Here is a 22,964-nt window from a genome sequence, read left to right on the forward strand (position 1 = left end):
AAATGGTCCTTTGCCAATAGCAGCGGATTTCAATATCAAAATCAGACAATTTTGTGAGGGCATCGTCGTCTGCTCTGTAGGCTAAAGCAAACTTGGTCAAAGCGTTTCTAGATTCCGTGACTGATGCCGCTGGCCTCTCGACTAGGTCGCCCTAACGTGTTGATGAAGTAAAGTTTAATCGGGGATGATTTATCAAAGCAAATGCGATAAAGAAAGTGGGGGTATGTCTACAAGTACATAGAGATGAATTTGTTCTGTTTTTGTAGTGAGCAGTACAACACAATTTGCGAAACGAGATCCACGAAAGTCCAACGTGACTTGTATTTCCTCAGCGTCGACTTTCCGGTAAATGTCACAGTCTGAGCACAGTTTGCATAAACAAATAACGGAAATTGGTGTTCTCAGGTGTGTGTTTTATTTATACAGTCAAATTAAAATCACTGTTGGTTCTCCTTCTAGGATGGCTAACACCCACTACCTTTCCACCCAAGTTTGTTTGCTTGCTACGCCTCTAAGTTTTGTTTGGCTTCATAGTATTCGTCAAATCACTGGCCTCCTGTAGAATTTGAAAATAACTATTACACAGACAGGACAGTTGCCAATAACATCTATTGTGATGGTTTGAAAACACTTGTTGGATGGTGTAACGATACAAGACAGTAATATACCATAAAGGGCAGAAAACTTGAAGCTTTTTAAAAAGTTAAAGAAAAATATCCAAATCCATCATGGAAGGCAATTTACAAGCTTAAGAACACAAAACAATTGACTGGCAAACATTCAACAAGTATTGTATTTAATGTAAACCAGAAAATTTGTTGAATATTATTTTGATGTTTGAAGTTTAAATTTCTGTAATTTACGGTACATCAGTACATGTGCTACAATACACATATGATAGAGCTAATATGCTACAAAAGTAATCCTAAACTTATATTATCTATATGTACCATACTCTTCATGGAGAATCCCTGAGAATTGGTTTGATCACCACGTGTCTGGACATCATTCCAGTCAATCTTCCAAACCAAGCTATCTAAGTCAGATTCATACTTGCGATGTCTAGTAAAAACAAAACAGTATACAAGAGAAGACATAGTATACAGGAATAGCTGTCGCACCAAAGTTGCATAGTTGATTGTAATTCAGCAAATGAAAGTTTTAATATCTAATAAAGTTTTAAAATATTTTAAAGGAATGTGGCTAATAATTGTTGAAAATTCAAATAATATAGCAGGTGAAGCTGACTGAAGATTATCTGACAATCCAAATTTACTGTACATCAAATTTCAAGCAGATAATAATTTTGTTTTGGATTGATCATGATAATCAGTAATGAGTTTGAAGTAAACTTCTTATTTTTTTGGGGGCTTTACATATTCCTAAATATATTAATTTAAGAAATGTTTTCAGGATTAACCCACCAACAGTAAAAGATACATACTGCTTACATATTAAAGTTTGACTCGTCTCAAATTATTCATTTCATAATTCCCTTACCTGTAATACCATAAAGCAAGTAGTAAGATCAGTACCACACCACCTACACTAGCACCAATAGCAATATACATGGTTTCTGAAAATATATATATATGTATATATAACCAAAGTACGGTAGGTAATATAGCTGTTACTTTGGCACATAACACATTAATCTACTGTTCTTGTGTCAGTTCAAATCCCAGTTTATGTCTATAAATGTATACTACTCACGCCGGCATTTCTCTCCATAAAAACCACAATCTGGTCTGTCAAGTGGTACAGCTCCTCCAAGCCACTCAATACTACGTTGTGATACATAAGTCTATCAAATGAAACACATTCTGTCTGTTCAATACATGATTATTATTGAATTCAAATATAATTGGTAGTTTATATTGTAACTTCTAGAAACTACCACTATTTGTTAATAATTAATTTATGATTAATAATCAAATAATATAACCTGCTGCTAACCTTTGACCAAGGAATTAATTTGCAGCATGCATGGATTCCACAGCTAAAATCAGATTTTTCAAGTTCTCAGGCAGGTTGTGAATTTGAAACCATATACCGATAATACTATTCTTCATAATGTACATTATTTAGTGTCACCTGAGCAGTGTTTGCTTTACCAAACTGTGGCAACATATGCTTCAGCATTATGCGAATCATTTGTGTCAAATAATTTACTGACGTTAATTTACTAATGCAGAAGTCATTTTCAAGATGGCAGTCTTGAGGCCTCATGTTCTGAGCAGAGTAGTGAGCTAACTTCTGGTCAAAACCCAAGTCTCCTCGTGCAAGTATTTGTCATTACCGATACGAAGACGACAACCATTCTACTTTACACAACTGTGATTTTGACTGTTTGCGACATTAATGTATAGATGAGTGTATGTTATTGAATGAAACAAACAGGCAGATTAACAATCGCCTAACAAGAAGCATGCAGGATAGACATTTCCTTGCTTCTAGATGTGCACCTAACACCACACATATCAATGATTCCTCATTAGAGTCTTTACATATGAAAAAGAACTAGCATTGGCATCATAGGGGGAACAAAGGCAATGTGTTGAATGTTGAAGGTGTAATAAAAAACGTTGTGGCAAAAAGTGGTGTAAGGTTCTCAACACGAGTTCCCTGTCCAAGTACATTCAGGCATATGCAAGACTTATTTGTATAATTTGGAGTATTTGACAAATCAAATGTGTTCTTTTCCTTTCTATTAGTATATACTTACCACAACATATTCTGAATCGGTAAGTGTGAATGTCAAATCTGCAACAGGAATCATACCACGATCTTCACCAGCAGATAAAGATACATCATCAATGTGCTCGTCCTCCAATAATGAGAAACTTAACAGATCATAGTTAGCTAATGCCTGGCCATTGCTATCAATTGTTACATTCATACCACTACGACCTGCAGGAAACAATAAGTTTTTTTAATATTAGCTTCATAGGAATGGGCTATTCTGGACCAAAAATCATTGCATTATCAGTACAGCATACTTAGTTGTTGGAAAGCTAGCTTCTGAACACCAGCAAGGAATGATTAGGACACTCGGCGACATAAACGGCCAAAACCACTAGCCCAGATTAATTTTGAATGAAACCTTTGTTATTTGATATGGTCACTAAATAGATATCATGACTTTCTTGCATGCGTCAGAATACATACTTTTGTAATGTTGTTATATGTCACCTGATTACCCGGATGTATTGATATGTAAAAAGTAGTGCCGTTGGTGTAACTGAAAATGGCAAATTAAACAAGAAGTTAAATTTGAAAGCTCTTTGGTTTCTTTGATGTTTCTTGTGTTCCCGAGTCAACACATCACAATAATATAACTCTGTTACTTACTGGTATATGTTTGATTAACTGCATGATCATTAACAATATAATATCCCCATTCTTCATTCAGACCATCTATGAGCCACGCATTTCTAACTGCCTTTGCTGCTAGTAGTGTAGCATCATAGGCAAAGAATGCTCTTTGAGTGTACTGTAAAAAAAGTAGATAAAGTAGTAAAATATTTACTTTTTCCTAAATTTTCTAATTTGCAGGCATCAGCTTCTTGACTGCTTGGAAAGAAGTCTTGAATAAAAAATTCATGATTGGATATGACTGTAGTTACTGTAGGCACAAAAATATCCTTGATTTCCTTTGTTTTCATGCTTATTTTTTTTTAACCAAATTGCAAATTCCTCAACTATAGTAAGATATTTTTAGGGTAACTTTTTCAATGTACAATATCCTATTGAGTCAATGATCCACTACAAATGAGCATACCTTGCTGCGTCATGAAAAAATGTCTGTGTGTCATATAGGAGTTAGAAAGAACCCTGACAAACTAATGACACAATACCATACATTCAGATAATAGCCAGATAATAGACTTAGTGCTCATACTTGACTAAGCACCCTCCCCCCCATTTTCGGGGATTGTTTTTGGGGTACCCTGTAATTGAACACTGTTTTACTTTTTTTGTGAATTCAACACGACCTGTTCATGATCATGTAAGGTGTTAAATACTACTTCAACACTCAGTTTAATTTTTGAACAAGTCATTGTCAATGACACGTCCCCGTTCCGTTCATATTTGAGTGACATATACATTCAAAGCAGATCATGACCGAAAAGTACCTGCATATGTACAACACATTGTTCTAAATCTGAACAAAATTCATCCATGCATGACTGAGATCAGGTTCCGGAATTGTGAAAATACGTGATTTTGATGCATTTTCGGCCTTAAAATGGCCATCATTCAGCTATTGTTAAGCGGATCATGAAACAAATGCACATATCTATTTGTGACATGATGTACCATGTGTGTGTGAAGTTTGAACTTGATCAATCCAGACATGTCTTGGATACGGATCCAGAACTGAATTTATTAAAACAAAATGGCCGCCAGTCGGCTATTTCGAACTTGATCCGAAAAAAAAATGACGTGCATCAAGGTCCTATTATGTTTAATGTATGTACCAAATTTGAACAAAATCCGTCCATGCATAACTGAGATCCAGGTTCGGAATGGTGAAAATGTGCGATTTCAATGCATTTTCGACCTTAAAGAGGCCGCCATTTGGCTATCGTTAATGAAATCATGAAACAAATGCACATACATATTTGTGACATGATGTACCTTGTGTGTGTGAAATTTGAACTTGATCAATCCAGACATGTCTCGGATACGGATCCAGAACTGAATTCTTTAAAACAAAATGGCCGCCAGTCGGCCATTTCGAACTTGATCCGAAAAAAAAAATAACGTGCATCAAGGTCCTATTATGTTTAATGTATGTACCAAATTTGACTGAAATCCGTCCATGCATAACTGAGATCCGGGTCCGGAATGGTGAAAATGTGCGATTTCAATGCATTTTCGGCCTTAAAGCGGCCGCCATTTGGCTATCGTTAATGAGATCATGAAACAAATGCACATACATATTTGTGACATGATGTACCTTGTGTGTGTGAAGTTTGAACTCGATCAATCCAAGCATGTCTCAGATACGGATCCAGAACTGAATTCTTTAAAACAAAATGGCCGCCAGTCGGCCATTTCAAACCCGATCCAAAAAAAAAAAATGACGTGCATCAAGGTCATATTATGTTTAATGTATGTACCAAATTTTAACGAAATCCGTCCATGCATAACTGAGATCCGGGTCCGGAATGGTGAAAATGTGTGATTTTGATGCATTTTCGGCCTTAAAATGGCCGCTATTCGGCTATCGTTAATCGGATCATGAAAAAAATGCATGTGCATATGTCCCATATAATGTGTGATGTATGAGTGAAGTTTGAACTTAATCGGTCCATGCATGTTCGAGAAAACAGGTGATCACGGACGCACGCACGCACGCACACAGGGCAAAACATAAGTCCCCGTTTTCGGACTACGTCCGAACGGGGACTAAAAATGTGAATCACCAGTTTAAAAAATAGATCTTGCCTTTTTTCTTCCAAATAAATGCCAAGAAATTGTATTTTAACTGTTGTCGAAAATGCCATCGTCAATATTCCCAGAAAAATTCCGACAACACAGCATTCTGATTGGTTAAAGTGCCTGTGCAATGCCCACCCTCACGTTTCCCATTTTAGATCTGTATCCCACTGAAGTGGCAGTTATTGATTTTTTTGCTGAAAATGATTACTCATATCAAAGAAAATTTTGGATATTTCTCGTGTTGTAGCCACGCCCACCTATCCTGAAACGGTCGACTGTTTCCGGATTTCCGACTCTCGTCGAAAGTGCGCCACCAAATGCCAAAATGTGAGAGGAAGTCATACCCCTGAGCCGTAATAACACTGGTCATTCAGTATACATTTAAACGATATACATTTTTCAGTTGGCGTTTTTTTTCTTTCTTTTTTGTTTACTTTCTTTTTTTTGAGAGAGAGAGTTTTTAGATGTTGTGTTGTGGGCAGTTGCAGCGAAACGTATAGTCATAGTGTAAGTGTTCACACGTTTCTAATCGATCCGAAGGTGCGACATCAGTGGACGAAAACCACTTAACCTCAGATTCATTTTTTGGAAAAACTGTCCTCGTCCATGAAAAAAAAAAAACTAGGTTTAAAGAGAAACGCTGACAACATAAACCTGGCGCAACACTTTTGAAAGAAATAGATTCCGGACCATGATCACCGAGGCGGATTTCAGAAGAGAGAGAGACGTCCGGCAAGTGTTTCAAATGAGTTGACTTTTTTGCGATAATGATTATCGTTTTATAGAGACCATTTAGTCCCTGTTAAGTAAAAGGTAGCAATAATTTCGACAGTGACATGAAAACGAAGCGTCGGACAAACAGGAAATTACACAGCCCTTACACACTGCTAATTGTTTTCATTTTCGAAGGCTAAAAGTTTCTGAATTGTTTGGTGGTTTGTGTTGAATGTCGAATTCACACCTCTGTTCTTTTTTTACTTCCATGCTTGCAGCTTGATCTGCGTAATAATTTCTGAAATAAGAATCCGGGCTTGGTCAATGTGTTTCCACCAAATAAAGTTTTAATATGATGTTATAATTATGACAATCACGCAATGGATCACGCTAACTCAAATCCACTCTGAATTTATCTGTATGTGTGTCGATCTCGATTATTTTTGTTATCCAATTAAACGCCGCTTTTAACGCACTTGCCCTCGTCGTGACCCGACGCGTTCACCTATTTCAACAAAATTTCAATTTATTTCCACGCGACTGTCATTTATTTAGTAACTGTGATTTGTCGTTTTTTTTAATTATTTTATAGTGATCACTATGGTCTAATGTTTAGAATGTCAAAATATGTTCTCTTTTATTTTAATTTTGAAAGTTTTACTCAGACGATCGATGAAATAAAACAGTGTAGTGACGTGCCTAGTAACCTGCTAAATAACGAGATAATTCCGATGTCAAATTCTATTTTGTCCAGCAACAGTGTACAAACGTGCGCCGCTGATGATCACGGTGACCAGCTACACCAGAACGAACATATTTCGCATCTAACTCAACCCCATGCAACAAAAATTGATAGTATGTGTTCATTATGGTCCATTCCTCCTCGACGAACAAGTACATAAGTGAAAATTTTAGTCAAAGACGAGAAAACTGCAGAAGAAATTTGCCTTATTTACACGTATCGGCAATGCAAGCTGCCATGCGACTTCCCCTTCTGACGTCACAAGGGGAATTTCTGTATGCAAATAAGAAGCTAATGAGGAGCCTCGTTTTAAAATACACAAAAATAAAGTTGCCGTAGATTGAGTTTAAAACACATTTTTTCACTTAAAAAAATAATTCATGCTTAGAAACATAAAAAAATAATATTTATGTATCAATGGATAATTTTAGGCATGAAAATAGCAGCCATTTCACAGGCACTTTAAGTCTTAAGTCAACACAGCATTCTGATTGGTTAAGTCTTAAGTCAACACAGCATTCTGATTGGTTAAGTCTTAAGTCAACACAGTATTCTGATTGTTGCAGGTCAAATCGTGCAGAAAAAGAACATGGTCAAAATTGTTTGCATACAATACAATATTCTTTGTGATAATTTCTGATCAGTTTCGTTGTAAAAGTGTTGTGGAAATAAATGATGATGCAACTCATTTCGCAATTTAATTTCTCCTCAAGGGACGAGCTATTCCCCCTAATCTGGCATACAGTGAACTAAAATTGTCTTTTGGCCGATTTGTTGTGGAGGGTTCTTGACTTAAACTCCCACCCCTTGAAAACATGATTTTTTAAGATGAGTACTCTGGGTTATAATTGGGCAAGTATACATACCTCAACATTCACAGACATGTCATTGTAGAAGTATTGTTTTGTTCTTTCTACGACTTCATCACGAAAATAGTCAAAGTCACTATCAGACAGACAGTGATGTTTTTGACGAAGTATCAACACAGATCTCATCGCTTTTGTAGCCAGATCATTTTCATCACTACCAGTAGATAAAACTGTAATTCAAATCAATAGCAACATAATTAACATTAGTATGTTATTTGGATATTAGTAAGCCATCAATGCCATAGATTTTCACACTGACATTTTGGTGCAACATGACCATTTTTATGTATTTTTAATGTTTTCCTTTTGTACCAAGTAAACATAACTGCTTGAATACAGATTGCTTTGCTCCGTTTTTGACAAGGGACAGAAGTTGACTAATGTTCAGATACTGTAAAATACTTTATTTTAGCTGTAATTAATTGTCACTATTATCGCTGAAGGAATGATTCAGTGAAAATAAAATCCAGCGAATATAACTTTTTTCCTATATTTTACATTCAACTTGTGAAAAATCAGTGAAAATACATTCCATACAAAACACCCAAAAAGACTTTTCAGCGAAAATTTATTCCAGCTAAAATAAAGCATTTTACAAAAGTTAAATTTTAACAGATTACTATATCAAAGGCTTTCATTTGAGGATGATAATTTTGACAATTATCTCTCATGAAATATTATTTTCTGCTAAAATGTTGGTGTAACAAGTGTTTTCTCTCAAATTTGGAATCAAATGGACAAAATTTACGATTACTTACAAATCTTGATCAACATTTTTTTTAAAAATATGTAAAAAATGTATTTTATTTTATGAATGATGACAAAAGTATATTCAGCACTTGATAAGTTAAATAGGTTCACAGTATTTTTACAAATATGCATTAGAATTGATATGACATTAGTATTGTCTTCATGCATGTGTGTATATAGTTGGAAACAGGAAGCAGGCATCCTCTAGGGGCCCCTTTCCAGTTTCGCCAGTAAAAGGTACAATGTTGGAAAATCTAGACAAGGTCGGTCACAGAGAAACACAATGTTTATTTATTTAGCCTCTGTGATGTGTTGACTCAGGAACACACAAAACATCAAAGAAACCAATAGGCATTTACATCTAACATTTGTTATATTTTATTACGCCATTTTTCAGTTACACCATCGGCACTACTTTTTACAGGTGACATATACCACCATTACAAAAGTATGTATTGTGATGCATACAATAAAGTAGTCCCGAAAACATCACAGCCTCACTCATCTATTCTATATGCACAAGTAACTGAAAAGAAACAAAAACTTACCACTGTTATAATCTTGAGTTCCATGAATTTTATAATCTAGTGAGGGCGCTATGATCACATTCTCTCCATTGAGTACACCTAGATTTTGCATCTCAACTGAGAATTTCCTTAATTGCAATGGCTCACCAATAAAGATATAAACTAAGTATAAAAAAAAAAAAAAAAAAAAAAACATTAAATTTTGGTAAGTAAAATGAAGATCATTACAAAACTTGGATTAAGACCATTAATCAACTTCTAGTTTTCATTACCTAAAATAATAGCATCAGCTAAATTACACAAATCGTTTTTGAAAAGACTTAAAATCTGTATCAGACAAGCATTTTAAAATGCACAGTTAATGTTGTGTACTTAAAGACTATAAGCAGATAGATTACTGTTATTTGTTAGAAGTGAGTAGTTTTGTTGTGTGTCATAGAATATAACAGCATAGTTAACCTGTATCTCATGGTATTATTCACTATGAAGATACACATGTTATACATGTGATAAAGAATGATATTACGTTTATAGCAAGAAAACAAATGTCAACAGCATAGAACAAATTAATAGTATAAATATTTCTATTCAAAATCATTGTAACTCATAAAATTCTTGTCTAGTTTGAACTGAACTAACGCTATTACCGATATAATTTTTTTCAAGTCGCTGGTAAACATTGATCTTATAATTGTGTGATATGATTTACATGTTCGTGCACGACATCTTTGAGCTGGGGTGTGAAAGTGTTGACTTTTAAACATACTTGTAAATAACTGGGCTATAGTTAAATATTACAATCATTGGGGTCAACAAGTAATTTGAATTAATAATATCGAGCCAAACTTTAACACTGTTGCTTAATGGCAAAATCTTTTGCCACTCAGTTTATACAGTTTACTTACTCCTTGTTGTTTGACGTATTTCACGAATGATCTCAGGAAACATTTGATCATCCTCAATTTCATACGGTTCATAGGTAGAATTAAATTCTTTATAGTGTTGCACATTGATACCATTTTCATCAAGTTTCTCCAATATTGCTTCTGTCACTTGATCATAATAAGAGTCCCCAGACGTTGACACTACACTGACAAGCTGCCATGAGAATGTGTCAAGTACTTCCAAGATTGCATGGGAAACAAGATACATTGGAGGATTGGTTCGGAAGAATCCACCAAAATTAAAAGCTGACCTATCAATTGGTTCTTCGTCTTCACATCCCTAAAATGGAGAAAAAAATACTGTAAATGTTCATTTCAAGAAATCATGCAGGTATATTTTGTGAAATGGCAATACCCCAGTAGTTGACTTTAAGTGGCAACAACATGGTTATAAGCAACAACATAGATTATCATAGGATAATCATATTCTACTATGAAATTGTTTAAAAGATAAAAAATAATGGGTGTGACCTAAAGAAACAGGCTAGTATCACAATAATACAAATGTTACTTTGCAGATTGGCTGTCACTAGAGGGCGCTATATCTTTCATTGTGGTTCTAGCTACTACTGGTATTTGCCTTAGGCTAAGACAAAACATTTCTGTTTCTCCTTTCTGCCCACCTGCCATGTGAGTGTGAGATTTTTTTAGGTAAAAACACACAACTACTAGTGGCAGTTTCTGAGTCATCTCCAATGGCAATAATTTGAGCAGTGAAAATGCCTCTCATTTCAATCAAAATATTAGTGTATTCGTTTTGTGTTACTTGTATCTATTTTTTTTTCCAAACCATAAAAAAAAAAAAATATATGCCTAACTGCATCATTTCCACTAATATGAGAAACAGATATAACTTTTCTTGGCCTTAAATTATAGAAATTATTAGACATCATCTGCAATTTTTGAAGTGGTCAAAACAAATGCCTCTGTGAAGTTGAAGCCCTGGTATTCTAATCCTATCAGAGCCTGACCCATTACTTTAGATGTAGTTGAAGAGTACACTACAGCTTCATAATTTTGATTCTGTGAAACAATTTAACATAAAGAAAAATGTACTTTTATATGTACAAACTTGGACTAGAATTTCTGAAAAGAAAATTTTATAGAGAATCACAATTTTCCATTGAAAAAAAACAAACAACCCCATTCCTTACTTACATAGCCTGCAATGGTAAAGTAAAGGGAAGTAGCCGTCCTTGCTACATGAAGACAGTCACAGCCAGTTCCAATTAAAGCCTTGAATCCTGCATCCCAATGATCAGCCATTGTTGTAAGACTAAAAGTAGTGTTTGGTACGTTGGTCCAAGTATAATTCAGTTGAACACCTTAACAGTATGGAAGAAAAACAAATAGAAGAAATATCCTACTTGAAAATAAAGAAACAAAATTAAATTTTGCACTCAGAGAGTAGAAAAAGCTGTATCCAATCCATAAAGGTTTTATCATATGATATACCCATATGTAGATATACTAATATTGGATTCAAATGAAAATAATTTTCGCACTACTTGTGTTTCATTTATTTGGCTTATTGATCTTATTTCTGTAATTTAATTCAACCATTCACAGTGCAAAATGATATTTTTGTGGCACCACATCAACAAGACTTGTGAGCTTTGTCACTGCTATAGTGATTCTTTCAAACCAGGATCCTGACCAGAACATGTAATCTCTTGAATGTCATGATGTTTCTCTCTGTATCCGACGGTTACCGGTACATGTATTCGTAGCTAATGTGACCAATGTTTTGAAATGAAATCAGTGTGTCTGGCAGACCACTCAAGGCATGAGTAAAGAAATATTTTGGATATTCATTGATTGTTATCATCATAAGTACTTTTCAGGACCACATATTGAAAGGTAGATACAAATCTTGGAGTATATACTTGACATTCTAAATGTTCACATGTCACTTTTGGTTATGAGCAGTGGGCCCAAGACACGTACTGAAAGAACTTATCAGATTTATAAGTCGTTTTGAAAGATATTTTTGACAACCCAAGGAGTGCAAGTTATGAGGACTGTGCACATTTAGAACAGTCCTAAAGCGAAATCTGCATTCATTTTGTTGGTTACCAATGACATTGGATTCTTTTTGGAATACAGGAAAAGAATATGTCACAGTCTCCTGATTGGGAGATATTTTTGCATCATCACATGACCATAGTGCATATGTGCAATGTGCACACTAAACATCGTCAGTTTGTATGTGCTAGAAAAGTCCATCGAGTAATACCAACCATTTTTATGGCTGCGTATAAGAATTTCAGACTGGATAACAACAATTATATAAGCAACTATGATATTCACCATGTGTTATTGTTTTAGCTGTAGCAATATTATGCGTTATCTCTGCAGCTCAGAGATACTTGCATCCTTCTTTTCCTGAAACACTGCAAATTAGTGCACTATCTTTTGACATATCCTAGTTCCAGGACACATTTCATTTAAGGTAGAGATGCAGTTTATTCGGCTTGCTTTTTAATTGAGTAATTAGACAATGAAGATGGTATTATATATCCAACATGTTATATATTTTCTGAAAGCTTATCATACAAACTTTGTAAAACTTGTCTTTATTTTAAATATCCAGAATGCGTTTTTGATTTTGGGTCAAAAATATGCTTTTTTGGACAAAAGTGGTTTAAAAAAAATTAGCTTAAAAACTTCAAGTCCGTTTGTGGGTAAAATTACATCACTGGATACCTTGGTATACTACTAATTCAAATGCGTCCACTCATCTCTCTAACGGCTTTCAAAGTCGCACAGCATGACCTCAAAGTTCACTCTTTTCTATTTTTGCATAATTTATATATCCATGTTAATTGCGGACTTGTTATTTTTGTTCCACTCGCCATAATAAACTGTCCGGACGCATTTTGAAGGGGGAACACCTTGTCAATAATGTGTGAAATTTTCGAGGCAAATGGCCAAAGCGTCTATCAGCTATTTTAATTTAAAACCCAAGAAATCACCAAAAATAGAAGACGAGAAAAAGGCTAATTTGCATATTTGCGCGTTAAACCGGGAATTACTGCTTTGTCATACTTTCTAGACTATTGAAATTGAAAGTTAACGTATAGACATAGACATTTTATGTAAAATCGTTGGACCAGAACAACTGCTCTTGAATATATAAATCAGAAAAACGTCATTCATACCAGTGTTTTAATGGGGTCGGTAAAAACACGTGTCAATGCCCAGTAAATATGACGTCATCTCATGAATTATTAAACAGGAGGCGGTCCTAGGAAGGTGACCTTTTATCACGATCAAAACATCATGGCTTCTCTTTGATGTATTTTCAATAAAAAATCTACGAGTATTTCAGAGCCTATGGTTTACCGTGAAGAGTACAAAGTGGGATATTAAATTATTTATCCTCAATAATTGTTATGTAGTATTGAGAACCAACTCCAGGAAGCGAACGCACAATAATGACAAATCGCGTAATCCTAGAATCGAAACGCGAGGCACAGAAGTTTTGTTCAGCGTTTCCAATCCCATTTTTCCCACTGCAACATATTTGTTAAAAGAAATATTTGAATTCTGTTCGTTTTTTAAGGATGCATTTTTTTATTTTCTTACGATTTTGGTAACGCCTTATTCAGGGATTTTCTAAGACAGTCGCAGACAATCAGCGCACGGATGTACGTACAAAACATGCTGTTGTACTACCGGCGACGGTCGCCTGCAACGTAAAAGTTCAAAAATTTCGACCGGTTTTAAATAATTTGTGTTGGATTAAATAATTAGTGTTGGAAATCTGACATGTTTTAAGAGTGCAAAATTAAGGTGCATTTTCGAGCGGTCGAATTTTTCCAAATAGAAATCAGCAAATGAAAAAAATCGGAGTGCTAAACAGTGTGTTAGTTTTAAAAAAATTGAATCTCTGTCAAATTGACGTAAACTTCCCCATTTTTCACGGAAAAAGCAAAGGTCGTGGCTGAGTTGCAGGCTAAAAAACTCAAAAATCAAAACAAAATCATCAATCAGTAAGTATTATGACAAGGAAAACAAAACATCAGACGCGGAGAAGCGGTCAGCGCGTCAAAAGAATTGTTAATGTATCAAGTTACCTCTCTCTGTGATTTATTTTTCATTGAAATTATTTGCTTGTTTTCAATTAATTTTAGCGTACCTCTGCAATTTATTTTAGCATTGTCAGTTGTTTGCTTCATTGAATTAAACTGAGTTCGTCCGGTTGCAAACAAAGCTGTCTCGCACTACCTAGCAAAACTTGCGAATGATCGAAGTACAGGTACCCATTAGTAGACAGAAGATACACGAAAGTTTGTATCTCCCCGACCCAGTGCAATATATCCGGTTAGAATCAAAGCTCACGTGTCCCTTATTTGAGGGACCAGATTCTGCCGTAAATTCGGGATGGGATTTAGAAAAAAAATAGGACTTTTAAGGTGTATTTTGGCGTCACTTTCGGACATTTCAATCAATCCTGAATGATGCGTGAATTGAATGAACTATGACCCGTACAATCTCGATTTGCATATTGTCAATCAAAGGTCCTGTTATTTGGTTATTCATGCAAATTAGGCAATTGGACATAAACATTGCCACGTGTGAGTGTTTTTTATTTTTAACCAGAAAATAAACAGCAATTTTAACGGTGTTCCAATAAGAATTCATTGGTCAAATTTTCACAGAATGTTCTTTAGATAAAAATCTATATAAAAAACGAAAAAAACTATTTTTTATTGAAATTCACAAATAAACTGCATCTCTACCTTAAATCACAGTTACAAGTAAAAGGTTTTAGACGCTGTATCACTTTTGCACATGCATGTTGCTGTTTTAAAATGAATTACATCGGCCTGCGCCTCGTACATATATGTTGTGAATTGTGCAATATCTGACTGTGGTTGGTGGTTTATTCCTTAATTATTGCATTTGCATCTTCATGTGGTTAACAATAGTGGTGACTATATGGTAAAAACTGTGATACATTATAAAACACTAATATAGATTATTGTGGTCGTAAATTTGTTTCTACATCTAATCACCAATATTGTCAGCTGATTGCCTGACAAAACAGCTGTGCTGCAGGTGATGTTGCTCCAGGAAACCAGTAGATCCTTGTCAGATTTGAGGGCAATTATTTGCTGACGATATTAGCTGACGATATACGATAGGAAACAATCTTACAGCTTCAGTATAAGACTATGACAGTAAATTTTTACTTGAGAAAGCATATTTAAGTGAATGTATTCTTCATGAGAGCAAAATATCACCTTGTGTAAATTTTGTTGAAAAAATATTGTCATTCAGTAAATGTCATAATTTTCCTTGTAACACATCTATTAAAATAAATACTGTCTGATGAAATATTTAGATTTACTTCAGTGTGGAAATCAAACATTTGGTGCAATAAAAAATTGAGCAGTCAACAAGAGTATTTTTAAGACTTTCATTTCTGAGAATGTACTCAAAAAAACAAAAAAAAATAGATTTCATAAACCTGTTTGCTCCTTGTGCAGATACAACATTACTTGGTAGTTGTGTGCAATTTGTTTATGTTATTCAGTAATTTTTTTAAAATTATGGGTCAGCCAGTATAGGTCATATACTTATTTTGTGATGTTAAAAACAAAAACAAAACAAATAAAGTTAAACTTTAAAAAAGTAATACAAAAGATTCCTTATGGCATATAATGAAACCACACAAAAAAAATATACTTTTTTTGTTTTTTCCAATGTTATCCTTTTTACAAGAACTTAGGCAATATACTAGTAGTTGCATTGTACGAGTTAGCCCGAAATTAGTATTGGATTTTCAGTAAATCTTGTCATAGAATTTTGTTGATTTTTCATGACATGCATCGAAACAAAAACAATGTTACTTTCTGATATTTACTAGGAGACAAAAGAGTTGTATTATTGTTATTATATTCTATTTTAATACAACAACGATTTGATAAATTTGAAGACGGAATTTTGAAATAAGAGATTGTAAGACGCTATGTTCCCGCGTATATATCGAAATATAAACACTCACCTGGCACAAGTCCCTGGTTGTTAATCTCATCAATTGCGAGGTGGAATCCTCCAGCAGCGATGTCCAAAGATACAGAGTCAGAGCACATCGTATCCAGCGGTACAAAAAACCCAAGCTGATAGGTATCATCACTCATAGCACTTCGCGATGCTATGGCGAAAAACGACAAAAACAACAAGTCAAATCGAGACATTCTCGTTTAAGTATGGGTGGTAGATTTAACTGCGATGACAACAAATAATAATGTGTGAAATACACTGCGGAACATAATACAGATCCTTTGGAATACAATATCAAGCGAATATGAACAAATTTATCGTCTGGTAAAACAACGTTCCGAAAGATTGTGAGCTCGAACCTACGATGAATGCGAGCAACAGTAACTATCAATTTAAATGAGCCGCCAGTAACAGTTGCAGATTTGTTTTTTCAATTAACAAGAGAAGAATTGTGACCGTTGTTGGCCTCATTTATTTCCCATATTGCTTCCAGAATTGAATGTACTATTATCGTCAGTGGATAAGGATTCGAAATTCAAACGACAAGCCCAGGATTGTTGACAGCTCTCTTCTATTGTCGGCTAGCCGTCCGGCTAGCCATACTTAATTGACGTTGAGGGCGAGATTTTCTTCTTACGCGAGGTGTTAGTTTGTACCCTCGTTCGCCTGCATTGTGTGAATTGTAAGCGTTATTCTGGCGCTTAATAATAACGACCAGGAACGAGGTTAAAATGGCAAACTTACTTTTCGAAATTTGTTCACTGCCGGATCACAAACCTATTTCTGAAATGTTATTGACATGTATTTAACCTAAATGCATATACAGAACATTAATAATGGCGTCCCCGACAACTGTATTCGTCGTTATTATTGTATTTCTAACAATTTTATCAGCCGCCAAAGCTACTGGGACTGTTAAAATTGGACTAATGTTACCGCTGTATGGCGAAGGAGGTCCCTACCAACCTATTGGCAGAACTGTACCAGGTGCCTTCGATCTTGCAGTTCAGCATGTTAACGAAAAGAATGTTATAAACGGTAGGTGTAAAGACACTGAAGACATGCTTCTCCAGGGTGGGTGTAGTTGTCCATCATCACAAGGGCTTGACGATACAAGAATAAACCTCGCCAAACTCCACCGGCTGTTCCTTGATTTGTTTACTTGTGTTTAATGTTGTTATGGGAATCTAACAGAAAATATTTCGGCTGTGCAAGAGATCTTTCCAATTATAATGTTATTTATCTGCCGTTTGCTACAGAATCAAGTTCAATATGCAGATATGTAATAAGTTGTGTGCAGTAAATTGCTTACGACAAATATCAAATGTCAAAGCATGGAGGTAAAAATAAATATCTTCAGGAAAAAGTTAAGACATGTATGGCATCCTTCTTTTTTCACAGAAATGGTCACATAGCAATTATACAAAAAAAAATACAGCACAATATAAAATTCAAACAAAAACTTATCAAATATATCTACAAATGGAGGCGTATTAATATTTATTTTGATAAATTTGGCAAATGCAGTGTTTATGTTATGTTCGTTACTTAAAAATATATATGCACTTGCCGGAAGGGTGGGGAAATTGGTAAAATTTGTCATGCATAAGGTAATTTTCTTTTATCATTGTAAGAAGAGCATAGCATGATGAAGTGATGTTCATCTTTGAATTCTTTGTTAGTACAAAAGATGCAGCAAATTCTTTTTTTTTACTGGTGTTTTAGGTCTTGCGTGCCGTCCTGAGTTTTCTAGTTTAAACAGCTTTAAGTTCAGTTCAGTTTAGTTCTAAGTTTATTTTCATTAATCTCAATAATTTATTGTTCCAATGGTCAATGAATTGTTCTTATAATTTGATATGTAATTTTCTTTGCTCAGTGGTTGTATTTTCTTTGTATTTATTATCTGTGTTTCATTGATATTGTCTATTTGCATGTGCATGTCTTTATACAACTGAACCATTCACTATTTACATGTATGCTGTTTCTTTTACTAATTTGTTTTGTTTTTTTTGTATTTATAAACTTTTATTGGAGTTTGCACTGAAATTAACATCTTACATACCTGGTTTGTACATTACAAATTGCAATTAATCTACATATTGTGAAGTGGATTGGGTAACATTTTTCATAAAATATCCCCATTTCTTGTTATGAGAAGTCAACTTATTCCGTCGGACAGCCATGAAGTACTCTATCTCCAGGAAATATTTTACATATCTTTTGTATGCCATGAATTCTGGCTTTTGATTTTTATATCTACACAAGTAAATATATTTTTTTGCTACCAGAAAGAGGAAGTTGATTAAACATGTAAAGTTTTCATCCCCCAAAAGGATTTGTTGTGCATTCGGGAATGCCCTCAGGCCAAGCTTACCCCCCCCCCCCCCCCAAAGCATATACAGTGTTTCCCAAAAATCTTGGGTGCATTGACATTGGTAAAACAAATGGATAAGAGATTCAGAGCATGATGAACAGAAAGTACACAGATCAGACTCCACAATGGGAGGGTTCATCTTAAATAATGTTTTGTTTGTGGTCAGAATATTATGGATTATTTTGAGTTGAAATTCTCTGAGACGAGTATCAATTGTAGTACGAAAGGGTAACTGGTAGATTGGCAACCAAGACATCAAGTGTGAAATATTCAATAATACAGTAAAATAGGTCTCAGATCTAGGCGAGATAAATTTGTTGTTAACAATACTCTTAGCTACAGTTTTTGTAGTACAATTTTGTAACTCAACCAATGTACTGCCGTGTTTAAGTCTAACTGGTTTATCCAAAGGGTTAACATTCTCGTCAAAATCAGAGTTGTTTAGTTTGTGAGGTACGCACTGTATCAGGCCATACCATTTTAAAAAGCATGACCCAGGTACTCCTTTACTCTGAATCTCCTCCTCCCATGCCCGTAGTTTCCCAGTTTCCTCATACATTTGTTTAACAAACAAAATTCCAGCATCAACAAAATCCTGAATGAAGACCGATTTCCCTCCCAGAAGAATCAGTTTGTTATTCCAAATTATTTGCTCATTTTACTAATTTGTTAGATGTCACATCCCATTTGTGCAAGTTTTACATGAAATTGGGGTTTTAGAGGATGCCGGTTTCAAAAAAATGATGAAAAAAAGACTAATTTAAGTTTTCCAAATTCCTATTATTATGTATATAGCCATTCACACCTCTGCCTTACTTCTTGAACAAATGCTTAATTTGAAAAGAGTGTGTCTATTCTGTTTGGGCCCTTAAGTACAATCATTTAGGAATCTATTCCTTCAGGTTACACCTTAGAATGGTCATGGAAGAATACCAACTGTAGCACAGACAACGCATTAATAGATATTATGGAATTCTGGGAGGATGGATATTTCGGTATAGTAGGGCCAGGATGTTCTTGTGTCCATGAAGGACGAGTAGCGTCATCTGTATACATGCCAATGATAGCGTATGTAAGTAGATGTGTGTTTTTTTTAGATCCAGGTATTCTGTCCGTACCTCAATATAGGAAACTGGTCTATTCAGTCATTTGAGTCCATTCGAACTGCATTAAATTCATTATTATTATTATAAAAAATTATGCCTATTTTAAAACATTTATTGCATTTACATGAAAGTAAAGTGATGTTACTGTATAATACCCAAATTTTCACCATATGGGTGGTGCATACAATACTACCACAGAACCATTTTTCTGAGATTTTAGTATATCAATGTCTGTAAATCATGACATGTTATATTTGAATGCAACAAGATTATTTTTTTCATGGAGCTTAATTTTCTTTATATTTTCACATTATGTAAGATGTGCAATGATGATGGCGTTTATGACAAAGAAGTTTTTGAATTCCCAACGTTTTTCCGTGCCACTCCACATGGCTCCACAGTAGCATCACCAATTGTGACTTTATATCAAGAAATGGGATGGAAAGTCACGTCTATTATTGCATCTGATGATCAAATCTATCAGAGTACATATTACACAGTAAAGACCTTGTTCGACAGCAATAGCATAAATATCATGAATTATAGATCGTTTAACAGCAGTTTTAAGCCTGATAATGGAGACGTATCACCATTTTTAGATATCATCACAGAGACTGCAGTGACTACAAGAAGTGAGTATATTGAAATAGAAGCTGTCAATCCCTGGAATTGCACCTTTGCATTGTGGGACTTTCTGGACTGTACCCTTGTTGCCATACCAATGCAAAATTTGACAGCGAATATAACCTGTGATGCTGCTATATAGTTATTTTATATGCTAGCTAAAAAATAATCATCCCCTTGTACCAAATCAGTCTCTGTCACCAGCAAATATTCTTAAAACTTGCTTAAAACAGCATGCTTAAAATTACTGTAAATTTGAGGTAAAATATGATCACACAAAAATGGTAATTCTGCTTTGTTTTCTGCATCTTAGTGGGATTGTTGTAACAAAACTACATTTAATTTAGTAATTGCGTTCATCCATTTCTCACCATGAACATTTCCCAGAAAGCTCTGATACTTGGCTTTGCAAACATACATTCAACAGCAGACTAGTCAAGACTTTGAGCGTCTTGTTTGATCTTTTCCTGTATTGTTTGTGTTAGTTATTTTTTATGTTTCAGAATCTATTACTTTATTGTACTTTTCATCAAAACATCAAATATGGGGTACGATAACAATAAAGATTATATTCTATGGTATACTTCTCTCATCACACCATATAATTGCAACATTTTTTTGTTTTCCTCTATAGTTTATCTCTTTCTTGGACGACAACCACATCTACAGCAGTTTGCAATAGACATGGAAAATGAGGGTCTCTTGAAGGGTGATTACTTGATTATAGGAGTTTCAATTGATTTCCAGTTACGTAATAGTCAAGATTATACTGGTAAGATCATATTGACACTGTGCTGGACTTACATGTACATTTATTATGTTGCAATACCTATAAGGAACGACGTCAAAAGATCGATGTCGGATAAAAACTTATTTGCTTTAGTTTGGGGGTTGAGGGGTTTTGACCTCAAAAAGTTACCATCCTACAAAAATGATTTTATTTTTCAATGAAGTCAAAAAATCTTTGAGTATTTGTAGTTTGTATTTTCTTCTATCCAATCATAGACAAAAATAACAGAAAATGAAAAAAAACCATCCAAGACGAGAAAATGGTTTGGTGCGAGTGTAAATATGTGCATAAAATGAGGCCAATTTCAGGGCATGGACCTAGAGCATGCGCAGAACCCATAAAAGTAGTTTGCGTATGCGTATATTCTCCTTTATTATTACAACCAACTGCTATGCCATACTACTATCCGATTATCAATTTGTATTTAATGGGAATGTAGTCTGACGCCATGATCAATATTTATCAAGTTTCAGTGGGGGGGGGGTCTAAAGGAATTAAGTTTTTTATCTGACATCGATCTTTTGACGTCGTTCCTAAGGCACCCCTATCTATTGACACACAAAGCCAAAAAGTAAGCTACAACCCTTTGGTTCATATGAACTGAAGTGACCCAATAATGTCTGCTTTATGATTTACTGTTTGATTTTGTCCATTAGCCACAATATGTTAGACAGCAGGCAGAATATTTTTATAAGGGACTGCACAGATCAGCATGATTACCCCTGGTGGATTACCCAACCATCATGGATTGTGCTGCATGCTCCCAGATCAAAATGTTGACTATAAATAAACTATATATAAAGTGACTATAAATAAACAAGAAAACTTTCAAAAGTTCCTATAGATAAAAATTATAGGTGTTCCTAGCAAGAACAATTACAACATTTGAAATAATATATTAGTTCATGGTTCATCATCATCTCCTAAGCAATTTTCTGGACATCAACAACTTGAGACTAACCCATTTGATCATTTAGTAAAAACTTGATTTTTTATTTAGCTGTTCACGTTGGCTAGCAATTCGTACATTTACCAGTCCCAGTCAAAATCAACCTGGTTCTGACAGGTGGGATGGTCTTAATGTCTGTGTGGAACACATACTTCTCTTCAAAGAACTAGTATGACATTTATAATTTTTGCAGATACTGGTGTGAACAGTGAAATCACCAGACAGGCCTTCAAATCTGTATTAATAGTAGAATTACAACAACCAGCTATGAACAACACAGAGTTGGAAAGTTACATTGCTGTTATCAGGAACAGATCTGCTGAGACTTTTGGTATAGATAATACCTTAACAGTGAGTATACTGTTAATTCATCTGCAATATATTAATTTTCAGTTCACTTTTTGGTTGTATTACTGAATGCATGTCTTAGTGTTGACAATATTGTCATCCAAGGAGCATGAACTTTGCTAATCACGTCAATAAGTTATAATACATGTAATACATGTATTGCAATAAACTGATGGAAACACTGTATTTCTAAGGATGCAATAAATTATCTTTATTATTATTATTATTATGTATACTATTATATTGAAGTCTCGTGATTTTTATTTTTTGTGTGTGTAAAGGCATTCTTTATTACACAAATAAACCAAATGTTTTTGCTTTAGAGTTACTTTATTGACAATAACAGGTTTTGAAACTTTCTTATTTTTATATTCCAAGCAAGCCATTATATTGTCAGCTGACTACAAAATAATTAGTGTTTTTCTTATTGTAACAATTAGCTAAATGTGCCCCCCCCCCCCCCCCCGGATGGCAATGCTGTTCATCTTCCCTCAAATAAACTAAGTGTTTTAGGTTAGTTGTTAATTAATCACCAATGGTATTAAAAAACACTGAAATCAGCTTTCAGAAGTTAGAATTAATCTAATGATTTTTTGTGTATAAAAAAATAATAGTATAGTATAGTATAGTATAGTATAGTATAGTATAGTATAGTATAGTATAGTATAGTATAGTATAGTATAGTATAGTATAGTATAGTATAGTATAGTATAGTATAGTATAGTATAGTATAGTATAGTATAGTATAGTATAGTATAGTATAGTGA

General features: G+C 34.5%; 2 protein-coding genes across 2 annotated transcripts in view; one reads left to right on the forward strand and one right to left on the reverse strand.

Moving 5' to 3' along the window:
• The window catches only part of LOC100377437 (speract receptor-like), a 28,325-nt gene extending 18,123 nt beyond the window's left edge, over positions 1–10,202 (reverse strand). Inside the window, exons 1-8 of the mRNA XM_006821857.3 lie at positions 9,956–10,202; positions 9,072–9,212; positions 7,771–7,943; positions 3,352–3,493; positions 2,726–2,910; positions 1,714–1,804; positions 1,501–1,576; positions 951–1,062 (exon numbers count right to left, since the gene is read on the reverse strand). Of these exons, the coding sequence (XP_006821920.3) occupies positions 951–1,062; positions 1,501–1,576; positions 1,714–1,804; positions 2,726–2,910; positions 3,352–3,493; positions 7,771–7,943; positions 9,072–9,212; positions 9,956–10,202 (1,167 nt within the window). The remainder of the gene's footprint in view (positions 1–950; positions 1,063–1,500; positions 1,577–1,713; positions 1,805–2,725; positions 2,911–3,351; positions 3,494–7,770; positions 7,944–9,071; positions 9,213–9,955) is intronic.
• Positions 10,203–16,842: 6,640 nt separating this feature from the next.
• LOC102805397 (resact receptor-like) lies at positions 16,843–22,550 on the forward strand. The gene is made up of 6 exons (XM_006821859.2): positions 16,843–17,044; positions 19,283–19,452; positions 19,806–20,118; positions 20,745–20,882; positions 22,043–22,200; positions 22,521–22,550. Exons 1-6 carry the CDS (start codon positions 16,843–16,845, stop codon positions 22,548–22,550), a joined length of 1,011 nt encoding a protein of 336 aa, XP_006821922.2.
• Positions 22,551–22,964: the final 414 nt, after the last annotated feature.

This window comes from Saccoglossus kowalevskii, chromosome 18 (genome assembly GCF_978046115.1).
Source record: "Saccoglossus kowalevskii chromosome 18, keSacKowa6.1, whole genome shotgun sequence".
NCBI lineage: Eukaryota > Metazoa > Hemichordata > Enteropneusta > Harrimaniidae > Saccoglossus > Saccoglossus kowalevskii.

Bases quoted from the DNA above. Each gene is read 5' to 3' on its own strand.
- LOC102805397 (XM_006821859.2), top strand. From the start codon at position 16,843: ATGGCGTCCCCGACAACTGTATTCGTCGTTATTATTGTATTTCTAACA. The intron at 17,045-19,282 runs GTAGGTGTAAAG...CTATTCCTTCAG, and splicing joins CGAAAAGAATGTTATAAACG to GTTACACCTTAGAATGGTCA. The intron at 20,883-22,042 runs GTAAGATCATAT...TAATTTTTGCAG, and splicing joins TAATAGTCAAGATTATACTG to ATACTGGTGTGAACAGTGAA.